General features: G+C 39.7%; 1 protein-coding gene across 1 annotated transcript in view; it reads right to left on the reverse strand.

Moving 5' to 3' along the window:
- Nucleotides 1-23130, reverse strand: part of GPC3 (glypican 3) — a 426198-nt gene that overhangs the window by 142345 nt on the left and 260723 nt on the right. Inside the window, exon 4 of the mRNA XM_082445345.1 lies at nucleotides 6955-7088. Within this exon, the coding sequence (XP_082301471.1) occupies nucleotides 6955-7088 (134 nt within the window). The remainder of the gene's footprint in view (nucleotides 1-6954; nucleotides 7089-23130) is intronic.

Here is a 23130-nt window from a genome sequence, read left to right on the forward strand (position 1 = left end):
AGCTGGGAAAGAGCCAGGTTTGGATGAACATGAAACAACGGCCCGGGTGAAGGGTGAGAAAAGAAATATATAAGGGCCACAACTTCAGCACTGCAAGAGCTGCAAACAGTGGTTAAAATCTATTCCTTCCTTCATCTTATAAGATGAAGTCTGCTTTTTTCTCATCATAAAAGAAATATATGGTCACTATTGAGAATTTATAAAATATAGAAAAGTAGAAGGGGGAAAAAAACCCCTTATTTATAGCGCTACCAGCCAGATAATCACACTTAATATTTGGATATATTTCCTTTCTAGACTTTCCTCTCCAGTAAAGTTTTATGTTTATTTCTCTAAAACCTTCTTGATAGGCTTGTTCACTGAGTTCTCTTTGGTTCTCAGTGTATATTATTCCCATTAGAACCCACCTAGAATCCCAGGTAGATGTGATTAGGAAAGAACATCAAAATAATGAACTAAATGCTGGTTCTCAAGTAATTCCCAGGACCTGTGGGATGAGGCAGTAGCCACTTCTGTGAGAACAAGGAGCAGGGCTCCAGCACATTTAGCAAACTGGCCAATACTTCTGAGCCCCCAGATACAGTGTTACGGTACAGGCCACTCCTTCACGCAAAAGCTTCTAAATACTGTGAGGAAACAAATTTTGGTTTCCAAAGAAACTTTGATTTTTGAAAGGAAAGCCAGACATCCTATTTTTCAGGGTAGAAGACTTTCTAAACTGTTGGGAGAGTTAATGAGCTTTTCAAAAGAGGGCGACAACAGGTAATAACGTCCTCTGACACCACAGCCCTGAAAGCAGCAGAGTGTGACAGGAGTAGTTTACTGCCTACTGGGTTTACTGCGCCTGTCTTATTTCTTCTCTTCTTTGTCACTCCTAACTAAACTTGTTCTGGCATGGGAATTAAGTGCATTTTATTTTTACCTTTTCTTAAATAAAGCTTTCTATCTCCCTGCTTATAATTTTAAAAGGAGGTGAGTTAAATATATTTCTATTTATCTCTTTGAAGAAAGATACCTGAAACTAAATTGACATATTAATTATCCATGTATGACCCAGTCCAGATTTCTTTTCTTTGTGCTAGTAACCCATGACAGACAACAAAAGAATCTCCACCCGTGAACTAAGGCAGTCTGCTCAACTGAATTGTCTCTGGAAAAAAAAAGGATAAAAGTTTGGACAATTAGTTGCCCGGGATGGGAAAACAACTTGATTGAAGGGAATGTTCTTTGATTCGAATTCCACTTTATTCTAATCATACATGCCAAACATACCATTTGACATATAAATAGTGAACCCTACGGCTCTCACTTGGGACAAACCCAATGCTTGCTCACAGCAGTCTACTCAGGAAAAAGAGTCTCTTCAATGTGTTAAATGTGGAACTAAAGGACAGGACCCCTTTGCGTGCACGAGCCATTTTGAAATATTGCAGCTAGGCGCACGTGATCTTCCCTGGGGGGCTCCCACCATCCTCCAGAGGAGCGTCCCCTTCTTGGGTTGTGGACGAGGGGATTCCCTTTGCTTTCCTGCAATGATTTGCTTGGGCAGGCATCAAAGCAGCACTAATTGGAAACCACTGCAAGTAAAAAGCAACCTTTCATCCCCAGCTGCAGATCCTGAACTTTTCTCCTTTATCATTACGGATCTTATTTTTCTTAATATAAAATAATACAAGCTCATTATTTTTTTTAAAAATTAAAAACACAGAAAAGCCCATAAGCTATTTATCACTAGAATGATGCAGAATCATACTTATTTCTGCTGCAGAGAACCTTTCATGGTCTGACCCCAAGCTATAATTTTCTACATTCCAGAGACTAGCCCATACTTTTTCTCATACTGTTCCCTTTGCCTGGAATACCCTCTTTCCCCTCCTCCATCTGTTGAATTTCTACTCTTCCTTCAAGGCCCAGCTCAAGAGTTACCTTTTCGCAGGAGAGCTGCTAACCTTCCCATCTATGACGCTGCCACTCTTCTGTACATAGCTCTGTTTTGGCACTCACCCCTCAATGCATCACAATTATTTGTGTGTCTGTCTCCCTCACTAGGTTAGGAGCTTCTCCTAGTCCTCAGAGCCTAATCCTTACACCAGCATAGACGGTGTTCACAAAAGTTGAAAGAAGTAGAGTCCTATTTAGGGCAGAATGACTTGCACCAGACCTGAGACTCGTCGATTCACTCAGGACATACTTTGTTTTGTTCAGAGGGTGGAAGGCAGCAGTCTGAGAGGGAGTGGGAGTAAGCATTGATTTTGGACCAGGGAGCTGAGATCAGCTTTTGTTCTTTTCTTTCTAGGTCATTTACTAGTGTCACCTAATCCACTGCCCCTTTAGACCAAGTCAGAGAGGAAAGGGAGGAGGGGGAGTGCAGGACAGGGAAGGCTGGAAGACGTAGATGTACTTTCACAAGGGTGGAGGGACTGTGTGACTTTCTCACAGGTTAGCATCTGGGCCAGAAGCTTGGTGTGTAGATGCTGAATGGACTATATTCAACTACAGATTTTGTGTTTGGAAAAGGGAAAGATATTGCTCATGTCATAAAATATCAAACTTTATGGGCGATATGCAAATGACAAGGTACACGTTATCATAGGGGAAGTGGTGAAAGAGACATTCAATAGGGCAAAGGAGGGAAAGCCTGACATCTGAGAGGAGCTGAAAGTATTAGAGTTGGAAAGGGCTGTGAAAATGCCATTTCTTTTATTCTGATTGTACTACTTATGCATCTTGTCCTACCCTCACTGTTTTAAATCTGATGACAGATATTTTCAATATTTGTATCTGAAAGGAATGCTGAGTCCCATACTTAGGCCACCAGGTGAGTATCAAATCGCCTTTAAATTGATCTAAGCTATTTCTAAGATTAGTTGTGTGTTGCAAACTACCCAGTTGGGGGCAGACAAAACAAACAGATGACTTCTGAATGCTACCAAAGGAATCCTGCGTTTCTTTGTGTGTTTTTATTTTAATAAGGCAACGGGGCTTTTCAACTCATAATCAGATTCAGACAGCTTGCTCACAATCTCCACAGACTGAATGCTACAATAGGGTTCCTTTCTAATTATCATATTCTTAACCACAGAGGATGGAGCTGGAGCATGGGTGCGAGGGGTGCTGGAGGTACATATATTTTTTTGGACAGTGTGAAATACTGTGCAGAACATACTGAGAAATGTATAGAGGTACTAACACTCTGCCACAGCAAGCCCTCTCAATAACATCAGATTGCAGGGGGCAGTGCATTTAGCAAGAGATCATCTTAATCCCCTATTTGCCACTCTCCCTAAGAGGGTTTACAATGCTATTTGACAGAGTTAAATGAAATCAGACACTCTCCTGTTGTTTTATTTTCTTATTCTGCCAGAGAATTCAGAAGGAAGGGCTCCATCTCAGTTTTGCTTCAGTGTGCAAAAAAGATGAGAAACACCATGGGGTGGGCTCACGTTCCCAACACCCAAAGGAGCCCTGCCTGACTACCACTTAAGTCTACGGGCTTTTGCAATTTTTCTTACTATCCTTTCTTTTCTTTGGGGGTTAGCAACAAATTCAAAAACGAATCTAAACAAAGTGTCAAATCTGGGTGCTTAGCCAAAAACTCATTTACCGATTTTTTTCTTTCCCTGGAGGAATCAACATCCATAGAGCCCTCCCTGGTAAGGTGAAAGGGAATAGGTCCCATAGAGCCCAAGATAGAAGCCATGGCAGCAGGACCTTAATAAACGAGCGTCCTATTTACTTATCAATGTGTCTAGGTTGACAGGGTGATCTCAAAATGCGACTGGAATACTGTGTTTATTTTGAAAAAGCTTTGCATGTGATTCTGTTACAAATTAATATACCACATCCTCAATGAAGCCTCCACTATACCTGGGCAGAGGTTCTCTCCTTCCCTGTAGGCTGCCTCTTTGCACTTACAAAACTGTTTTGAAATGATCGCTATTTAAGTCTATTTCCACATTAGACTGATTTGGAGAGCAGAGACTGTGTCTTGATTTCCAGTGCACAGTATACATTCTGGCACATAATAGATGTTTCCCAAATTTCTGCTGAGTTGAACAATATATAATATATATATATAATAATGCTATATATATATATATAAATAATATTTTATTTATATTATACTATAAATGTAATATAAATATAATATATAAAACAAACATTATATTACTTATAATTTCTATTTTATTTTATATATTATTTATAAATAATTAATCTATAATATTATTTAAATTCCTCACTTCAGTGCAACATGCAAGAGGTTTCCACTAGTTAAAGGTCAATAAGTGAGGTTAATTCCTCAGGTGGTTTGGGCAAAGAGTGAAAGCAATGGAGAGCAATGGACAAAGGACAGACAGGGGCTAAAGAGGGCCTGGAGAAATGGCCTAATTTTGTCTTCCCAGAAAGACAACAAATTTCCCAAAGAACCCCTATGCTATGTGGAAATGGTTCTCAGAGTATTTTGGTGCCAGGACCCCTGTGGTGGTTTTAAATATGTCCAGGGACTTCCCTGGCAGTCCACTGGTTAAGACTCTGTGCTTCTACTGCAAGGGGCCCAGGTTCGATCCTTGTTTGGGGAACTAAGATCCCACATGCCGTGTGGCACGGCCAAAAGATAAGTAAATAAATAAATAAAAATAAATAAATAAAAATAAATTAAAAAGTCAGCAAACTCTTTGATACTGCTCCTTTCAAGAGGTGGAGCTTAATTTCCCTCCCCTTGAATGTGGACTAGAATTGGTGACTTGCTTCTAGCAAATCGAATATGTCAGAAGTGACAGTATGTCACTTCCAAGACTAGGTCGTGAAAGACATCTCAGCTTTCTCCTTGCTCTCTTCCATGGCTCACTTATTCTGGGGAAGCCAGCAGCCACGTTGTGAGGACACTCAGAAGGTCCGTGTGGTGAGGAACTGAGGCCTCCTTCAAACAACCAACCAGCACTAACTTGCTCCATGTGTAAACGAGCCACCATGCAAGGGGACCCTCCAGCCTCAGTCAACACTCAGCGGACCGCAGCTCCAGGTCACACCTTGACCAAAATTTCTTTGAGACTGAGGACCACCCGGCTAAGCCGCTCCCAAATTCCTGACAGAAACTGTGAGATAATAAATGTTTGTTGTTTTAAATAACGATGTTTTATAGTAACTTGTTATATAGCACTAGATAACCAACAAAACCCAAAGGGTCCCCCTCGCCTCCCAGCCGTACCACTCGGCATGTAGGATCTTAGTTCCCCGACCAGGGATGGAACCCACGCCCCCTACAGTGGAAGCGTGGATTCTTAATCACTGGGCCGCCAGGGAAGTCCCTTTTCTTTCTTTCTTTCTATTTTTTCTTTTCCAAAGGGTTCTTAAAATTGATTAAGGACCCCAAAGAGCTTTTGTTTACATGATATATATTTATTGATATCTACTGTTTTAGAAATTAAAACTCAGGAAAATAATTTTTTAATTTATTATTAATTTTAAACTAACAATAATGAGTCTTTATATGTTAGCATAAATGACATTTTTATGAAAAAAGTGAGAAAAGCGGTAATGCTTTTGCATTTTTGCAAAATATCTTTACTTCCTGTCTTAATAGGAGTCAGCTAAATTCTCCCATTGGCTTCTGCATTTAATGTGTTGCCATATTTTATTTTGGTTGAAGTGTATGAATAAAAGCCAGCTTCACATAGATACGTAGTTAGTAAAAGGAGGATCTTACAGATCCTCTGAAAGGGTTTGGGACTCCCTGAGTTCTCAAATCACACTTCAAAACTGCTGCTACAGGGAAACTAGAAACTTATTAGGTTGGAAGTCACCAAAAGAAAATGTGACTTCCTGAAATGCGTCTTTGGAGGACTATCTCCCAAGTGGCCTTACTGCCCTCTCTCACTCTAAACTGTGTCATATATGCCTAAGAGTTACCGTTTCAAAATCTCCTGTGGTAAATGGACATGAAAGGAATAATTTAGCCCAAATATGAGACTATTACTTATTCCATCTCTTAATTTTCCGTCTCTAGGCCAATCTCTCCCAATCCTCTCAAAGTCATCATGAGGCAGAACTCATGTCTAGCTATTCTTAAGCCAGTGGCAGGGTTGGCTACCTGTGCAGTCCTTTTGGGGAAATCAATTCTCCCAGATGTGTGTTGAGCTTCCCAATCCAATTTCCACCCCTTATTTGTAACCATGAAACTAGAATAGGGAAGGAGGGAATCTGGATAGGGGGAGGAGGAATGAAGAGAATAAGCAACAAACTTTAATTTGGTCCCTTGACTGCTGTCTTAAGGAATAGAAACCAAATCCTTCATTTTATCATTCTTAAAGAGTGTGTACTACTTTATTTTAAATAGATAACTAACAAGGACCTACTGTATAGCACAGGGAACTCGGCTCAATATTCTGTAATAACCTAAATGGGAAAAGAATTTGAAAAAGAATGGATACCTGTATGGGTATAACTGAATCGCTTTGCTGTACCCCAGTAACTAACACATCACTGTTAATCAACTATACTCCAATATAAAATTTAAAAAATTTTTTTAAAGAGTGTGTAGAGTGTGAAGTGTGTGTGTATACACATGAGAGTGTCTTGCCAGTTTCTCTTTGGTGAACTCACCCCTGACTCACTGTTTGTGGAAAGCCACAAACCAAGCCATGGAATTGTGAGACCAGATCATAAACAGAAAAGGTTTTGTTTAATCAATAAAGATCTTGAATAGAGAAGTCTATTCCACCCTGTGTTGCTGTACTGGATATTTACATATGGTCAATTTACATTTAAATATGGCTTGGATATAATACAATATCTTTTATCTTTAACATTAACAGATGATAGATTTAATTAATCAAACACTCTACTCAGAAGAACTAAATAACATGTATTTAAGAAGCTTCCCTCCAATGGTTTTTGACCTTAAAGCACAATTGCTAATTGTACGCTGAAATAGAGAAAAAAAAAATCTCTCACCTTCTTCGGCTGGATAAGGTTTCTTCATGTTCTACATGAGCAACTTTTAATACCTTCTTGTCAATAAACAAATCTTCAGGATAATAAGCAGATCTATACTGACGTTGTTGAGAATGGGCACATAACTTGCCAATCTGAAAAAAGAAATGCAATATAATTATATGATACTTTCACAGACATGGTAGTAGAAACAAATTCTGAAACGCACTTCAATTTCTTCCCCAATTTCTTTTTAAAGAGCAGAACGAAGCTATTACTGGAGTCAAAAAAGGTGATAATGCTTTTAGGGCAAAGAACCATCTGTGGAAAAGAAGGTTGAAGACTGTGGTAGGGGGCACTTTGAGCACAGTCTATTCAGAGACTTCCTAAGATGAAAATGCTTTTTCTCTATAGTGAAGTACACATTTGAGAGGACCCTCTACACAGGACTTATGCTACTGATACCTTTCAATGGCACTTGATATTTATCCCTATGAAGTTCACAAATGGGAACTGCCAAGTTTAGGAAAGTCTGGTGCAGGAAGTGAGGGGTGTGTGAGAGATGTGTAGAGTAGTCTGCTAATAGAAGAGCGACCTCCTGCGCACAAAGTGCTCCTGATTCTTCTGAGCATTTTGTTAACTCTTTTTTTAATGATATAAGTTTCAGGTGTACAGCATTATAATTTAACGCTTAGCTCTTTTATACTCATATAGTAATGATAACAGTGGCATCAGCTTTCTTACTTTTCTCAATTCTAAATGATTGATTTGGTTAAATTACTTGTAGATTTGCTATTTTTTTCACTTTTGGTCAAAAGCCTGAATGAACTTCTGTATAAATAAGTATGAATATTAACATATGTCCCCCCTGTGCCAGACACTATGCTGCATTTCTTTGTGTGTTATTTTACTAAGGCAAAGGGCTTTTCAATTCATAATCAGATTCAGACAGCCCCATTTTATAGCTGAGGAAATTGAGGCTCAGAGGAGTTAAGTGACTTGCCTAAGACAAATAGGCAGTGGATTCACTGTCTGACTCTGAACCCATTTGTCTGACTTCAAAGCTAATGCAATATCACCTTCTGAGAAGATGATGCTTTATTTGCAGTTGCTTACATTCTACATTTTGGGGGAAAAAAAAAGAATTCCCAGTTCTCAAAAACATAGCCAACATAGCCAAGGTGAAAATATAGATTGTATACTTTAGGAAAAATACTAAAAATACCTTGTGAAAACAAGGGTTATATCTTTGTCACTTCTGTACCTCCATGGAATTCACACTGGATTTTGTACACTTAGGCCCTTAGTAAAGACAAATTAATTGAAGTGAACTGAAGAAAAATCCTCGTGTCCAATCTGGCACACCATTCCACTGATAGGCCATGGGCTCTGAGTTGTAATCCCAGCTTTTGGATTCCTGAAGATAGCCCTGAAATATTCTCTAAGTTATGTATCTCTTTATAAAAGCATAAATGGCACTTGGTTTGTATAGCTTTGCAAAGTTATCCATATATAAGTAAATTTTTGAATTAGAAAAATATCTAGAATCAGCAGTAGCATCACCTTTTATGAAAGACAGCAGCTATAGTATGATAGTCAGACTACTTCTTCTGAATAGTTTATCTTAATGGGAATGAAACAAAAGTTGCAGACACTAAAATATTCCATTTGGTTTTGGAATGTATGATACTGAATTTTTCAGATGTGTTTATGTAACGCTATTTGACTTGGGCTAATATTAACTTCAAATGAAGAATCTGCAATCTCTGAATTTGCCCTACTTGGTAGCAGTCTGGTAGGGTACTTTAGGTAGGGGACTTGCCCGGCTGTACTGCGGAGTTAACTTCCAATCACTTCCAAAGCACATAATGCAGCTACAAATAACTGAGGGTAGCCTGTACATCATAAAATTATGTCCATAGACACATATGTGTTTCTTTGTTAAACTGCAGGTGAGCGTTCATGGAACAAAACCTTGATTTTTCCTTCCATAAATATCTATTTGTGACTCTGTGAACATACATCAACGTGAGAGTCTATTTCACCAGGATCAAAGTATTCTTTTTTTTTTTTTTTAGTTTATTTTTATATTTTTATTTTTGGCTGTGTTGGGTCTTCGTTTCTGTGCGTGGGTTTTCTCTAGTTGCGGCAAGCGGGGGCCACTCTTCATCGCGGTGCGCGGGCCTCTCACTATCGCGGCCTCTCCTGTTGCGGAGCACAGGCTCCAGACACGCAGGCTCAGTAACTGTGGCTCACGGGCCTAGCTGCTCCACGGCATGTGGGATCTTCCTGGACCAGGGCTCGAACCCGTGTCCCCTGCATTGGCAGGCAGATTCCCAACCACTGCGCCACCAGGGAAGCCCGATCAAAGTATTCTTAATCAGCACACTCGGGAGCACAGGACACATTCTCTTGACTGACACCTGTTCCAAATCCAGCACCAAAATCAAAATCTTTCACACATCTTTCACAGTAACTTGCCTACTTGCAACCCACAGCTGTGAAATCTCCCTCCCCATTGAAAGACCGCCCCTTGTATCAGTGAATACTAACTGGAAGCCAGCAAGACTTGAAAGTTTTTAGCCCCTCCCAATCTACTGGAAAGGGCTGCAGCTGAGGCAAAAGTAGGAAGGTTAAGAACAAATGAGAATGTAGCCAGCCTGTAGTCTGACCCTTCTTCCCAAGCCACCCAATGTGGCATTATCAAGCCGACTTCCCAAGGCTCTGTGTGGGATAAGGGGCAAACAATGGTATCCTGCCAACACCCCCATCTGAAATCTGCCACGTCTTATCAGACAGCCTGTATTTTCTTCCACAAATCTACCATGAAGCAAATTCTTCTCATATACAAAGTATTTGTCAAATGTAGACACCCCCTTTGGGCCCTTCTCTCCACATCTTTTACCTCCACACTGTGTGAGCTGTAGGTGAATATTATGAGCTTATTTTGAGAAGTGGACACAAAAAGAAAACATAATTTACAAAGAGGTGAGGTATTAACATTAAAGAGGTCCTTTCAGCTTTATACTTGGGAAACATCAGGCTATGCTGGGAGACCTGGGTCTTATTCTACAGCTGTACTTGCTAAAGAAGCCAGCCTCCCAAGTGGCATTTGAGAAATCAGTATCCTGCCCAGGAGTTTTAGGCTCTTAAATAAAAAGTGCAATCCAATTTCCTTTCACTGACTAATGTACCTAGTCAAGGATACCACTATCTTTAAATTTAGTTAGCTGGACTGAATTTATTGGACAGAAAGGTGTCTCTATCAATAGACCTGGAATGTAAAACCTTTTTGTTTTCCATGAACTGTGATTCCTAATGGTGCCTTTATATATGTGCCAGGGCTTTCCTGGTTGAGAATCTGCCTGCCAATGCAGGGGACACGGGTTCAAGCCCTGGTCTGGGAAGATCCCACATGCCGCGGAGCAGCTGGGCCCGTGAGCCACAATTACTGAGCCTGTGCGTCTGGAGCCTGTGCTCCGCAACAAGAGAGGCCGCGATAGTGAGAGGCCCGCGCACCGCGATGAAGAGTGGCCCCCGCTTGCCACAACTAGAGAAAGCCCTCGCACAGAAGCGAAGACCCAACACAGCCATAAATAAATAAATAAATATATATGTGCCAGAACCTGCGGCAGGGAAAGCAACAGTGCTCTGAAGTGTTATAAGACCTTCAAGTGTTATAAGAAGGCAGGGTCTCTGACCATATCCAGGCCAGCAGGTCATTCTAGTAACCCTAGCACCATTCTTCTCTAAGCAGGGTCCCGAAGCACTGGCTTTATACATACATGAGGAAAATACACTGCTGGGCCCAGCAAGGTATTTGTAAGTAAGAGCCTGGTAGACTGGACATCAGGAAGTGCAGCCTACAACCCCATTTCTACCTCTCACTCACAGAAGGACTTCCTTTTGACCTGCTCCCACAGCTTCACTCCACTCTAGTCTCAAACAAAAGAGGAAGATATGGTATTTGAAGTGCCATATTTTATTCTGGGCTCCTTTGAAAAAGGGAGGGAGGAATTACTTTGCAAGTAGAATATGTTACCAAAGATTCTGAAACCATGCCAAGCATTTGGATTTGATGCAATTCACGCATGCACCCCATAATTGACATGTCAAGAAATGCAGATACTCCACTGGTTACATTCATCCTCAGGCCCCCATTCATTGTTGGTTCTAGGAACTCTCAGGTGACAAAAACTCAGACTTGATCTTTCCCTGCGGATGGCTGAGCAGAGAAAGACAGCCTATATTGTAAGCTTCTCATCAACACCAATACCTCACTCCAGGCTAATGGTTCACAGAAAACTTCTATATCCGTTCTCCATTCTATCCAGTGAGTCCTACAACAACCCTCTGAGGCATACAGTGAAGGTATTATTGACCCCATTTTAGAGATAAGGAAAGAGGCTCACAGAGGTTAAGGAACTGAAAAAAAGTCAAATGCCTAGGAAAGGGCAGAGCTGGGGCTCGAACCCAGGCCTGTCTGACTTTAAAACCTATGTTTTTCTTTTTGCTTTTTCCCCCTATGCCATGGATTTCTGTTAAGAGGATAGACTCTGGGGCTCCCAGTATTGGATGTGGCCCACTTCTGTGGTCCTGTGGACATCCCATCCATAATTGGAGAAAGATAATGATTATGAAGACTGTAAAACTGTACTTCAAAGAAGGGCTAGTTATTAAAGATAAACAGAAAACTGGCATCCAATTTTAACCTAAGTTTCAGGCAGTATTGCTTGTGGAATGATGTAAACTCTTGGACCTGCCAGGCAAGAGCGATTTCATAACCATACTAAAGCACTGGATGTCAACTTCTGTGGGATGTGGGAAAGGTGGTTCTCAAGTAGGCCCAGGCTGCTGCCTGCAGGATATCCCTGGACCCAGCCTCCTGAAGTCAGATTCTTGGATTGGCTACAAAATCTTCTGTAATTTCTACAATTTAACCCAGGGCTCGTCTGATGTCTGGCCTGAGCATATTCTCTATAGTTTCCCCCCAAAAGGAGATTCCAGGTTGATCCTATGCCTACAAAAATAAAACAGGTTTAAGCTTTTAGCTATAAGAGCCAAAAAGATTAGAAAATGGGGGGGGGTGCAACTACATTAGAGAGTATCTCTGACTCTCTCCTACTCTTAACTAGCCCTAAAAGATCTACACTGCTCTCAATTTAAAAATCAGATGTACGACTTCACATTCTCCTTCTCAAGAAGTAGATAAGAGGGGTGTGTGTGTGTATGTGAGTCTGTGTGTTCTAACTTATATGGCCCATAATAGAAGGAAAAGCAGGAGGGAGGGGGAAGAAGAGGAGGAAGGAGAGGAAGAAGCAGAAGTGGAAAGAGAAAAGTTCCCATCACTAAGTCTGTGGCAGGAGAAGACCCAGGGACACATCAGTCTGCCCTCAGAAACCTGACAGCTTTTGACAGGGAAGATGGATGTCGCACCGAATTGTACTCAGGGAGCAGTACAACTCGTTCCCTCTCAAGAGCTGTACCTGAGGCCACCAAGACTTGAGGACCTCTAGAGGACCTTTTCAGTTTTATTTAATTATACAATAACTATTCTGCTAGAATCCGGCTGATGACTGTGGTACCAAGGAGTGCTTTTCTGAGAACTGTTGCTAAATAACTGGTATAAATTTAGTCTTTGATCGCCAATGGATTCATCAGAACCCTGAAGAATTAAAAATAAAACTTCCGGCTCCTATAGACAAGTGAAACTAGACTAAGCATGAAAGAACGTAGACCTTATCACCTAGAGTCCATCTTATTTTTCCCGGGGACCCCAGTGGACTTTGACAGAGACACTGTGGGTGTGCTCTAAAAGAAAAGAGAGACACAGGATTATTAAGGATTGCACAATTGGATGACGGTAGGATGCTACGGATTTTCCTCTTTCTCACTGCCCTTGGCTCAGCAGAGGGTAACTGGAACACCATAATGACATCTACTGTCGTACCATCTTCCTCTGGACTATGACACACAGAGAAAGGAAGGACCTTCAAGATGGCGGAGGAGTAAGACATGGAGATCACCATTCTCCCCACAAATACATCATAAATACATCTACATGTGGAACAACTCCTACAGAACACCTACTGAATGTTGGCAGAAGACCTCAGACTTCCCAAAAGGCAAGAAACTCCCCACGTACCTGGCCGTGAGGCTGACAGGGTCTTGGTGCTCCAGCCGGGTGTCAGGCCTGAGCCTCTGAGGTGGGAGAGCCAAGTTCAGGATACTGGCCCACCAGAGACCTCCCAGCCCCATGTAATATCAATCGGCGAGAGCTCTCCCAGAGATGTCTGTCTCAACACTAAGACCCAGCTCCACTCAATGACCAGTAAGCTCCAGTGCTGGACACTCCATGCCAAACAACTAGCAAGACAGGAGCACAACCCCACCCATTAGCAGAGAGGCTGCTTAACATCATACTAAGTTCACAGACACGCCAAAACACACCACTGGACTCAGTCCTGCCCACCAGAAAGACAAGATCCAGCCTGATCTACCAGAACACAGGCACCAGTCCCTTCCACCAGGAAGCCTATGCAACCCACTGAACCAACCTTAGCCACTGGGGACAGACACCAAAAACAACGGGAACTACAAACCTTCAGCCTGCGAAAAGGAGACCTCAAACACAGTAAGTTTAGCAAAATGAGAAGACAGAGAAATACACAGCAGATGAAGGAGCAAGGCAAAAACCCACCAGACCAAACAAATGAAGAGGAAATAGGTAGTCTACCTGAAAAAGAATTCAGAGTAATGATAGTAAAGATGATCCAAAATCCTGGAAATAGAATGGAGAAAATACAAGAAATATTTAACAAGGACCTAGAAGAACTAAAGAGCAAACAAACAATGATGAACAACACAGTAAATGAACTAAAAATTCTCTAGAAGGAATCAATAGAAGAATAACTGACGCAGAAGAAGAGATAAGTGACCTCAAAGATAAAATAGTGGAAATAACTACCGCAGGGCAGAATAAAGAAAAAAGAATGAAAAGAATTGAGGACAGTCTCAGAGACCTCTGGGACAACATCAAATGCACCAACATTGGAATTATAGGGATCCCAGAAGAAGAAGAGGAAAAGAAAGGGACTGAGAAAATATTTGAAGAGATTATAGTTGAAAACTTCCCTAATAGGGGAAAGGAAATAGTCAGTCAAGTCCAGGAAGCACAGAGAGTCCCATACAGGATAAATCCAAGGAGAAACATGCCAAGACACATATTAATCAAACTATCAAAAATTAAACACAAAGAACAAATATTAAAAGCAGCAAGGGAAAAACAACACATAACATACAAGGGAATCCCCATAAGGTTAACAGCTGATCTTGCAGCAGAAACTCTGCAAGCCAGGAGGGACTGGCAGGAAATATTTAAAGTGATGAAAGGGAAAAACCTACAAACAAGATTACTCTACCCACAAGGATCTCTATCAGATTTGACGGAGAAATTAAAACCTTTACAGACAAGCAAAAGCTAAGAGAATTCAGCACCACCAAACCAGCTTTACAAGAAATGCTAAAGGAACTTCTCTAGGCAGGAAACACAAGACAAGGAAAACACCTACAATAACAAATCCAAAACAATTAAGAAAATGGTAATAGGAACATACATATTGATAATTACCTTAAATGTAAATGGATTCAATGCTCCCACCAAAAGATACAGACTGGCTGAATGGATACCAAAACAAGATCTGTATACATGCTGTCTACAAGAGACCCACTTCAGACCTAGGGACACATACAGACTGAAAGTGAGGGGATGGAAAAAGATATGCCATGCAAATGGAAATCAAAAGAAAGCTGGAGTAGCAATTCTCATATCAGACAAAATAGACTTTAAAATAAAGACTATTACAAGAGACAAAGGACACTACATAATGATCAAGGGATCGATCCAAGAAGAAGATATAACAATTGTAAATATTTATGCACCCAACATAGGAGCACCTCAATACATTAGACAAATGCTAACAGCCATAAAAGGGGAAATCGACAGTAACACAATCATAGTAGGGGACTTTAACACCCCACTTTCACCAATGGACAGATCAACCAAAATGAAATAAGGAAACACAAGCTTTAAATGACACATTACACAAGATGGACTTAATTGATATTTATAGGATATTTCATCCAAAAACAACAGAATACACTTTCTTCTCCAGTGCTCATGGAACATTCTCCAGGATGGATCATATCTTGGGTCACAAATCAAGCCTTGGTAAACTTAACAAAATTGAAACCGTATCAAGTATCTTTTCCGACCACAATGTTATGAGACTAGATATCAATTACAAGGAAAAAAAATCTGTAAAAAACATAAACACATGGAGGCTAAACAATACACTACTCAATAACCAAGAGATCACTGAAGAAATCAAAGAAGAAATCAAAAAAATACCTAGAAACAAATGACAATGAAAACACGATGACCCAAAACCTACAGGATGCAGCAGAAGCAGTTCTAAGAGGGAAGTATATAGCAATACAATCCTACCTTAAGAAACAAGAAACATCTCAAATAAACAACCTAACCTTACACCTAAGGCAATTAGAGAAAGAAGAACAAAAAAACCCCAGAGTTAGCAGAAGCAAAGAAATCATAAAGATCAGATCAGAAATAAATGAAAAAGAAATGAAGGAAATGATAGCAAAGATCAATAAAACTAAAAGCTGGTTCTTTGAGAAGATAAACAAAATTGATAAACCATTAGCCAGACTCATCAAGAAAAAAAGGGAGAAGACTCAAATCAATAGAATTAGAAATGAAAAAGGAGAAGTAACTGACACTGCAGAAAAACAAAGGATCATGAGAGATTACTACAAGCAGCTATATGCCAATAAAATGGACAACCTGGAAGAAATGGACACATTCTTAGAATAGCACAACCTTCCTAGACTGAACCAGGAAGAAATAGAAAATATAAACAGACCAATCACAAGCACTGAAATTGAGACTGTAGTTGAAAATCTTCCAACAAAGGAAACCCCAGGTCAGATGGCTTCACAGGTGATTTCTATCAAACAATTAGAGAAGAGCTAACACCTATCCTGCTCAAACTCTTCCAACATATAGCAGAGGGAGGAACACTCCCAAACTCATTCTATGAGGCCACCATCACCCTGATACCAAAACCAGACAAAGATGTCACAAAGAAAGAAAACTACAGGCCAATATCACTGATGAACATAGATGCAAAAATCCTCAACAAAATACTAGCAACCAGAATCCAACAGCACATTAAAAGGATGGTACACCATGACCAAGTGGGGTTTATCCCAGGAATGCAAGAATTCTTCAGTATACGCAAATCAATCAACATGATAAACCATATTAACAAGTTGAAGGAGAAAAACCATATGATCATCTCAATAAATGCAGAAAAAGCTTTCGACAATATTCAACACCCATTTATGATAAAAACCCTCCAGAAAGTAGGCATAGAGAGAACTTACCTCAACATAATAAAGGCCATATATGACAAAACCACAGCCAACATCGTTCTCAATGGTGAAAAACTGAAACCATTTCCTCTAAGATCAGGAACAATACAAGGTTGCCCACTCTCACCACTGTTATTCAACATACTTTTGGAAGTTTTAGCCACAGCAATCAGAGACGAAAAAGAAATAAAAGGAATCCAAATCGGAAAAGAAGAAGTAAAGCTGTCACTGTTTGCAGATGACATGATTTTATATAGAGAGAATCCTAAAGATGCTACCAGAAAACTACTGGAGCTAATCAATGAATATGGTAAAGTAACAGGAAACAAAATTAATGTACAGAAATCTCTCACATTCCTATACACTAATGATGAAAAATTTGAAAGAGAAATTAAGGAAACACTCCCGTTTAACACTGCAACAAAAAGAATAAAACACCTAGGAATACAGCTACCTAAGGAGACAAAAGACCTGTGTGCAGAAAACTATAAGACACTGATGAAAGAAATTAAAGACGATACAAACAGATGGAGAGATATACCATGTTCTTGGATTGGAAGAATCAACATTGTGAAAATGAATCTACTACCCACAGCAATCTACGGATTCAGTGCAATCCCTATCAAGCCACCAATGGCATTTTTCACAGAACTAGAACAAAAAATTTCACAATTTGTATGGAAACACAAAAGACCCCGAATAGCCCAAGCAATCTTGAGAAAGAAAAATGGAGCTGGAGGAATCAGGCTCCTGGCCATCAGACTATACTACAAAGCTACTGTAATCAAGACAGTATGGTACTGGCACAAAAACAGACATATAGACCAATGGAATAGGATAGAAAGCCCAGAGATAAACCCACGCATATATATGGTCACGTTATTTTTGATAAAGGAGGCAAGAACATACAATGGAGAAAAGACAGCCTCATCAATAAGTGGTGCTGGGAAAACTGGACAGCTACATGTAAAAGAATGAAATTAGAACAATTCCTAACACCACACACAAAAATAAGCTCAAAATGGATTAAAGACCTAAATGTAAGGCCAGACACTATCAAACTCTTAGAGGAAAACATAGGCAGAACACTCTATGACATAAATCACAGCAAGATCCTTTTTGACCCACCTCCTAGAGAAATGGAAATAAAAACAAAAATAAACAAATGGGACCTAATGAAACTTAAAAGCTTTTGCACAGCAAAGGAAAAAGTAAACAAGACGAAAAGACAACCCTCAGAAGGGGAGAAAATAGTTGCAAATGAAGCAACTGACAAAGGATTAATCTCCAAAATATACAAGCAGCTCAATATCAAAAAAACGAACAACCCAATCTAAAAATGGGCAGAAGACCTAAATAGACATTTCTCCAAATAAGATATACAGATTGCCAACAAACACAGGAAAGGATGCCCACATCATTAATCATTAGAGAAATGCAAATCAAAACTACAGTAGGTATCACCTCACACTGGTCAGAATGGCCATCATCAAAAAATCTACAAACAATAAATACTGGAGAGAGTGTGGAAAAAAGAGAACCCTCTTGCACTGTTGGTGGGAATGTAAACTGATACAGCCACTGTGAAGAACAGTATGGAGGTTCCTCAAAAAACTAAAAATAGAACTACCGTATGACCCAGCAATCCCACTACTAGGCATATACCCTGAGAAAACCATAATTCAAAAAGAGTCGTGGACCACAATGTTCATTGCAGCACTATTTACCATAGCCAGGACATGGAAGCAACCTAAGTGTCCATCAACAGATGAATGGATAAAGAAGATGTGGGGGCTTCCCTGGTGGCGCAGTGGTTGAGAGTCTGCCTGCCAGTGCAGGGGACACGGGTTTGAGCCCTGGTCTGGGAAGATCCCACATGCCGCTCCGCAAGAGGAGAGGCCGCGATAGTGGGAGGCCCGTGCACCGCGATGAAGAGTGGCCCCTGCTTGCCACAACTGGAGAAAGCCCTCGCACAGAAACGAAGACCCTACACAGCCATAAATAAATAAAAATTAAAAAAAAAAGAAGATGTGGCACATATATACAATGGAATATTACTCAGCCATAAAAAGAAACGAAATTGAATTATTTGTAGTGAGGTGGATGGACCTAGAGTCTGTCATACAGAGTGAAGTAAGTCAGAAAGAGAAAAACAAATACTGTATGCTAACACATATATATGGAATCTAAAAAAAAAAGAAATGGTTCTGATGAACCTAGGGGTGGGATGGGAATAAAGACGCAGACCTACTACAGAATGGACTTGAGGACACGGGGAGGGGGAAGGGTAAGCTGGGATGAAGTGAGAGAGTGGCATGGACATATATATACTACCAAATGTAAAAGAGATAGCTAGTGGGAAGCAGCCGCATAGCACAGGGAGATCAGCTCGGTGCTTTGTGACCACCTAGAGGGGTGGGATAGGGAGGGCGGGAGGGAGTGGCAAGATGGGGGGGGATATGGGGATATATGGTAAGTATAGCTGATTCACTTTGTTATACAGTAGAAACTAACACAACATTGTAAAGCAATTATACTCCAATAAACATGTTAAAAAAATAAAGTTTTAAAACAAGAGATTTAAACATAATCTATCATGATATTCTCCTGTAAAAATACTTAATAGATAAAACAGATATGTTTGTATCTTAAGTCTTACTTTTAAAAATATATATGATTTTAAAAGTTCTGGTAAAGCTTTAAGTGCATTTGAAAACTTGAAATTATGCTACTTCAGAAATATTAATTTACAAAAAAAAATAAAAAAAGAAAAATAAAACTTCCTCTATGGTTATGCAATTTAAATATCAAGTCTGACCCTGCGGTCCACTCTGGAGGAATATTACCTGTGGCATTTGTTTTAGGGTACCTTGGGGTTGGGGGTAGGGTAGGGTGGGCATGCCATACATTTCCAGTTAAAATAAAATAATGAACTTCAGTTCATTCTGTTAAATTTTCTATTGTATCATTGTTCAATTTCACTTAATTAAATCTTAAAAGCTTTAAAACAAAATATACATTGAAATTATGTGATATACAACATAAACTTTTAAATAGTAGCAACCATGCCCATTTAACAATTCTACAGGTATAATAAAAATGCTAATATATGTTAATGCTTAGTCTGTGGTTAATGTTTTGTCTTGTTAATTTCCCCAGGGCTTTTATTACTGATTTAAATCTGCCACACTACTCAACTGATTGCACTGCTTCCACAAACTGCACGGAAGTAGCTCCAATGAATACTGATTAACAGAAATGTACAAACATTTGGCTGGGCAAACCATTCTTATTATATGCTTGTAATAATTACATACGTTTTCGTACAATGAGATGGGCATGGCAGGCAGTTTCCACTCATTTATCCTCCAGAAAATATGCATATGAGCATTAACTTAATTTATAACCTTGTACTTCAGTAAGCACATCATTATTAATTAACTATTGATTGATCTGGATATAGAGCACAGAGGATAATGAACAGACCTGGTAACAATGTAAGCATTTTATCGCCCCAGAGATTTGCTGTGACTCATCATTAATTGCTTGACCATTAAAATAAAAGTTCACTAATAATCTGTAATGCATTCTGAACCAAGCTATTTTAAGGAATCAGGTGCCATTGTTTGAACATTCCATTCAAGTCAGCTCTTTTCAATAAATTGGAATTTTTTAAAAAAGGAACTAATGTCCTACAGATCAATCTGCTGTTAAGTTGAACTATAGCACTATATTATAGTGAAAAGAGCACACAAGTTGGAGTCAGGAGACCTTGGTTCCAGCCCCAGCTCATCCTCTTACCATTTCAATAACTCTAGATAAGTCTTTTAATCTCCTCCAAACTCAGCTTCCTCACCTGAAAACCGGAGACAGTAACAACTGCCGTGCCTGGCAGAAGTGTGCGGATCAAATAAAATAATGGATGAAACTGTAATGCCTCCCACATCCAGATAGAAATCTGACTCACTCATTCTGTAAGAGGGAACCGCCTACCTTCTGCAGCCCACTTTGTGTGCTAGAGTCCTGGCTCAGCTGGTCAGGTACACAGCTAGCTATAAGTAATATTTGGAGGAGTTCTTTTAAAGGGGGACTTTGGGAAAACAGTGCAAGTATTTGGTGAGACTGTGTTCCCACTCTGAAAGGGAGCCATATTGAGTTTGCCCCCATTGTTCATGCATCACAGTCTGATCTGTCTTGCTCTGGGACACCTGGAATATCCCCTTCTGTTCTTCAGGGCTCTAGTTACTGATGGGTGGTATGTGATCTTTGCCAGTTACCCTGTGCCTCTAACCTGTTTGCTTGTGTCCGTGGAAATGAATGCTGTGGGGATGGGAGAAAGGTTTTAAAAAATCCTTTTGTGGAAGAGACTTGCATTTTACTAATGTAGAGCTGCCACAAGTGCATTCTGAGCAGAAAATAGAACCCTGCATGTGTGCCTAACGCTTTTTATGCAATACCAATCCCTTCTCAGCACCAGGATCCCAGGACATTATTGCTTAATCACATATGACAAATATTGTGGAGGTTAAAAGAGATCTTCATGTAGGCAATAAACTCATTACTGAATTCAAACACCACTCCTTCAAATGTACGCATCTGCTTGTGTCCCTGTCCCAGTGAAAAGGAATCATCACCTTCTCAGTTGTGCAAACCGGAAGAAACTGAAGCGTTTCTGGTAAATTCTCCCTCTCCCTGACTTCTCTATGTCCAGGCACAAAGTCTTATTTTTCTCTCTCTTATAAATAACTTTTAAACTTTTGTACTTTCCTCCATACTCAGGCTTAGGATACCATTAACTCTTAGAGCACTGCTTCTCAAACTTTAATTATACAAGTCACCTGGCAATCTTACCCATCTAGATTCATACACAGTAGATCTGGGCTGAGGTGTGAGGTGAGTAGCAGGGCCCTAGGGCGGTGGTTCTCAAAGTGTGGCTCCAAAACAAGCAGCATCAGTCTCACCTGGGAACTCATTTCAAATGCAAAGTTTGAGGCCCGACCTTAAATCTGTTGAATCAAAAACGCTTGGAGTAGGGTCTGGCCACCTGTTTTAAATAAACCCTCCAGGGGATCTGATGCACACTGCAGTTGGAAAACCACCACTACACAGGCCATCCCAACATCCTCTTAATTGGTCTCCCAAGCTCCAGTTTTGACCTCTTCCAATTCATTCCTACTAACAGCAGTTCTCTGAGATCCTCTCAGGAGGTCCTAGAAGTCAAACCTATTATCATACAAATACTGACTTTATTTGCCCTTTTCAGTCTTATTCCCTCACAAATATATACAGTAATTTTCCAGAGGCTTCATGTTGTGTAATGACATCCTTGCTCTGGAATATGTGTTTGTGTATTCTAGAATTTTCTAAGATAGCAGCTTTAGGGCACGAATATATATATTTTTCAGAGGTTAATTTATTCTCAGTCCTTAGTGCTCTCATTGGCTACTTAGATTATGCCTACTGTAATTTTTCTAACTTCATTATCATTTAATAAATTATTTTAAAATCTTGAAGTTTCGTGTCTATGTTATGCTACACATAAGTAAGTAAATACAGCTTGTAGTCTTATTTGCAATAATATTTAAACATTTTTTGAAAAAATCTAAGTTTTAAGATTAACTATAACTGTTATTATTATAGATTAAACTCTAAGAAACAAAAATACGACAAAAGCTCATTCCTTTGGCCTTACAGACACTAGTAATTCATCTGACTGTCTGATTCAACAGAACATTTCAGAATAGTATTGTAGTGTGAGCTAACTTGTAGAGTCATCTTGAAAATCATTCAGAGTTTAAAGAAAAAGGAATTAAATATTTAAAAGTAATGTTATGAGGTCTTTAAAAGCCAAAATTATTTGTTACAGTTTTTCAAAATAGAAATGGAAAAGCAACTGAAACATAGTATAGGGTAAGCCATTGTAGTACAGTCGCTGGAGACCTACACCTAGTAGCAGAGAAACTAATAAACACTGTAGAGGAAATCACACCACCTTCCAGTGAAAGAGGCTAACTCACCAAATTAAAGATTTAGCTGACAACATAAACATGGAGTCAGTATCTCCCCAGCAGAAGTGTGTTTTTGCCTTTCAAATGGACAAATCTACAGATACGAGCTGGACTTGCTGTTTTGCTTGTATCCATTCAGTATCAGTTCCAACTAATCATTGAAAAAGATCTATAATAGGAGAGCCTGGGGGAAAAAACATGAGTAGTGCTGAAATATTCAGGGTTGAATAATGTTGCTGAAATTCATGATTTATCCTCAAAAATGTGAGGACATTTACACTGACGGTGCAAAAGATACGGCAGGTAAAACTGCTGGCACCTTAGCGTGAGTCAGGTTAGAGTTACCAAACTCTAATAGTAGTCATTGTATTTTTCACTGCTAAGCACTCCCAGTTCTTAAAAAAGCCAGCTTCACTTAAGAATGTTCTTGAAGAAACAGTAAAAATTTTAGTAAATGTTGACCCTTGACACGTCTTTTTATTATTATGTGTGAGGAACTGGGAAGTATGCCTAAAGTACTTCTACTACATACTGCAGTATGATGGTCATCTAGAGGAGAAGCCCATGGCTGACTGAGTTATGAGATGAACTAGACACTTTTTTCATGAAACATTATTTTCACTTGAAAGACTGACAAGCAAACTACTGTTAATCAAACTTAAGTATTTGGCAGGCATTTTCTTGGAAAGGAGCAAAGTGAGCCGGCTACTTTAAAGAAAACAATTGACACTTTGTA

This window comes from Balaenoptera physalus (assembly GCF_965194825.1).
Source record: "Balaenoptera physalus genome assembly, chromosome: X".
NCBI classification, from domain to species: Eukaryota; Metazoa; Chordata; class Mammalia; order Artiodactyla; family Balaenopteridae; genus Balaenoptera; species Balaenoptera physalus.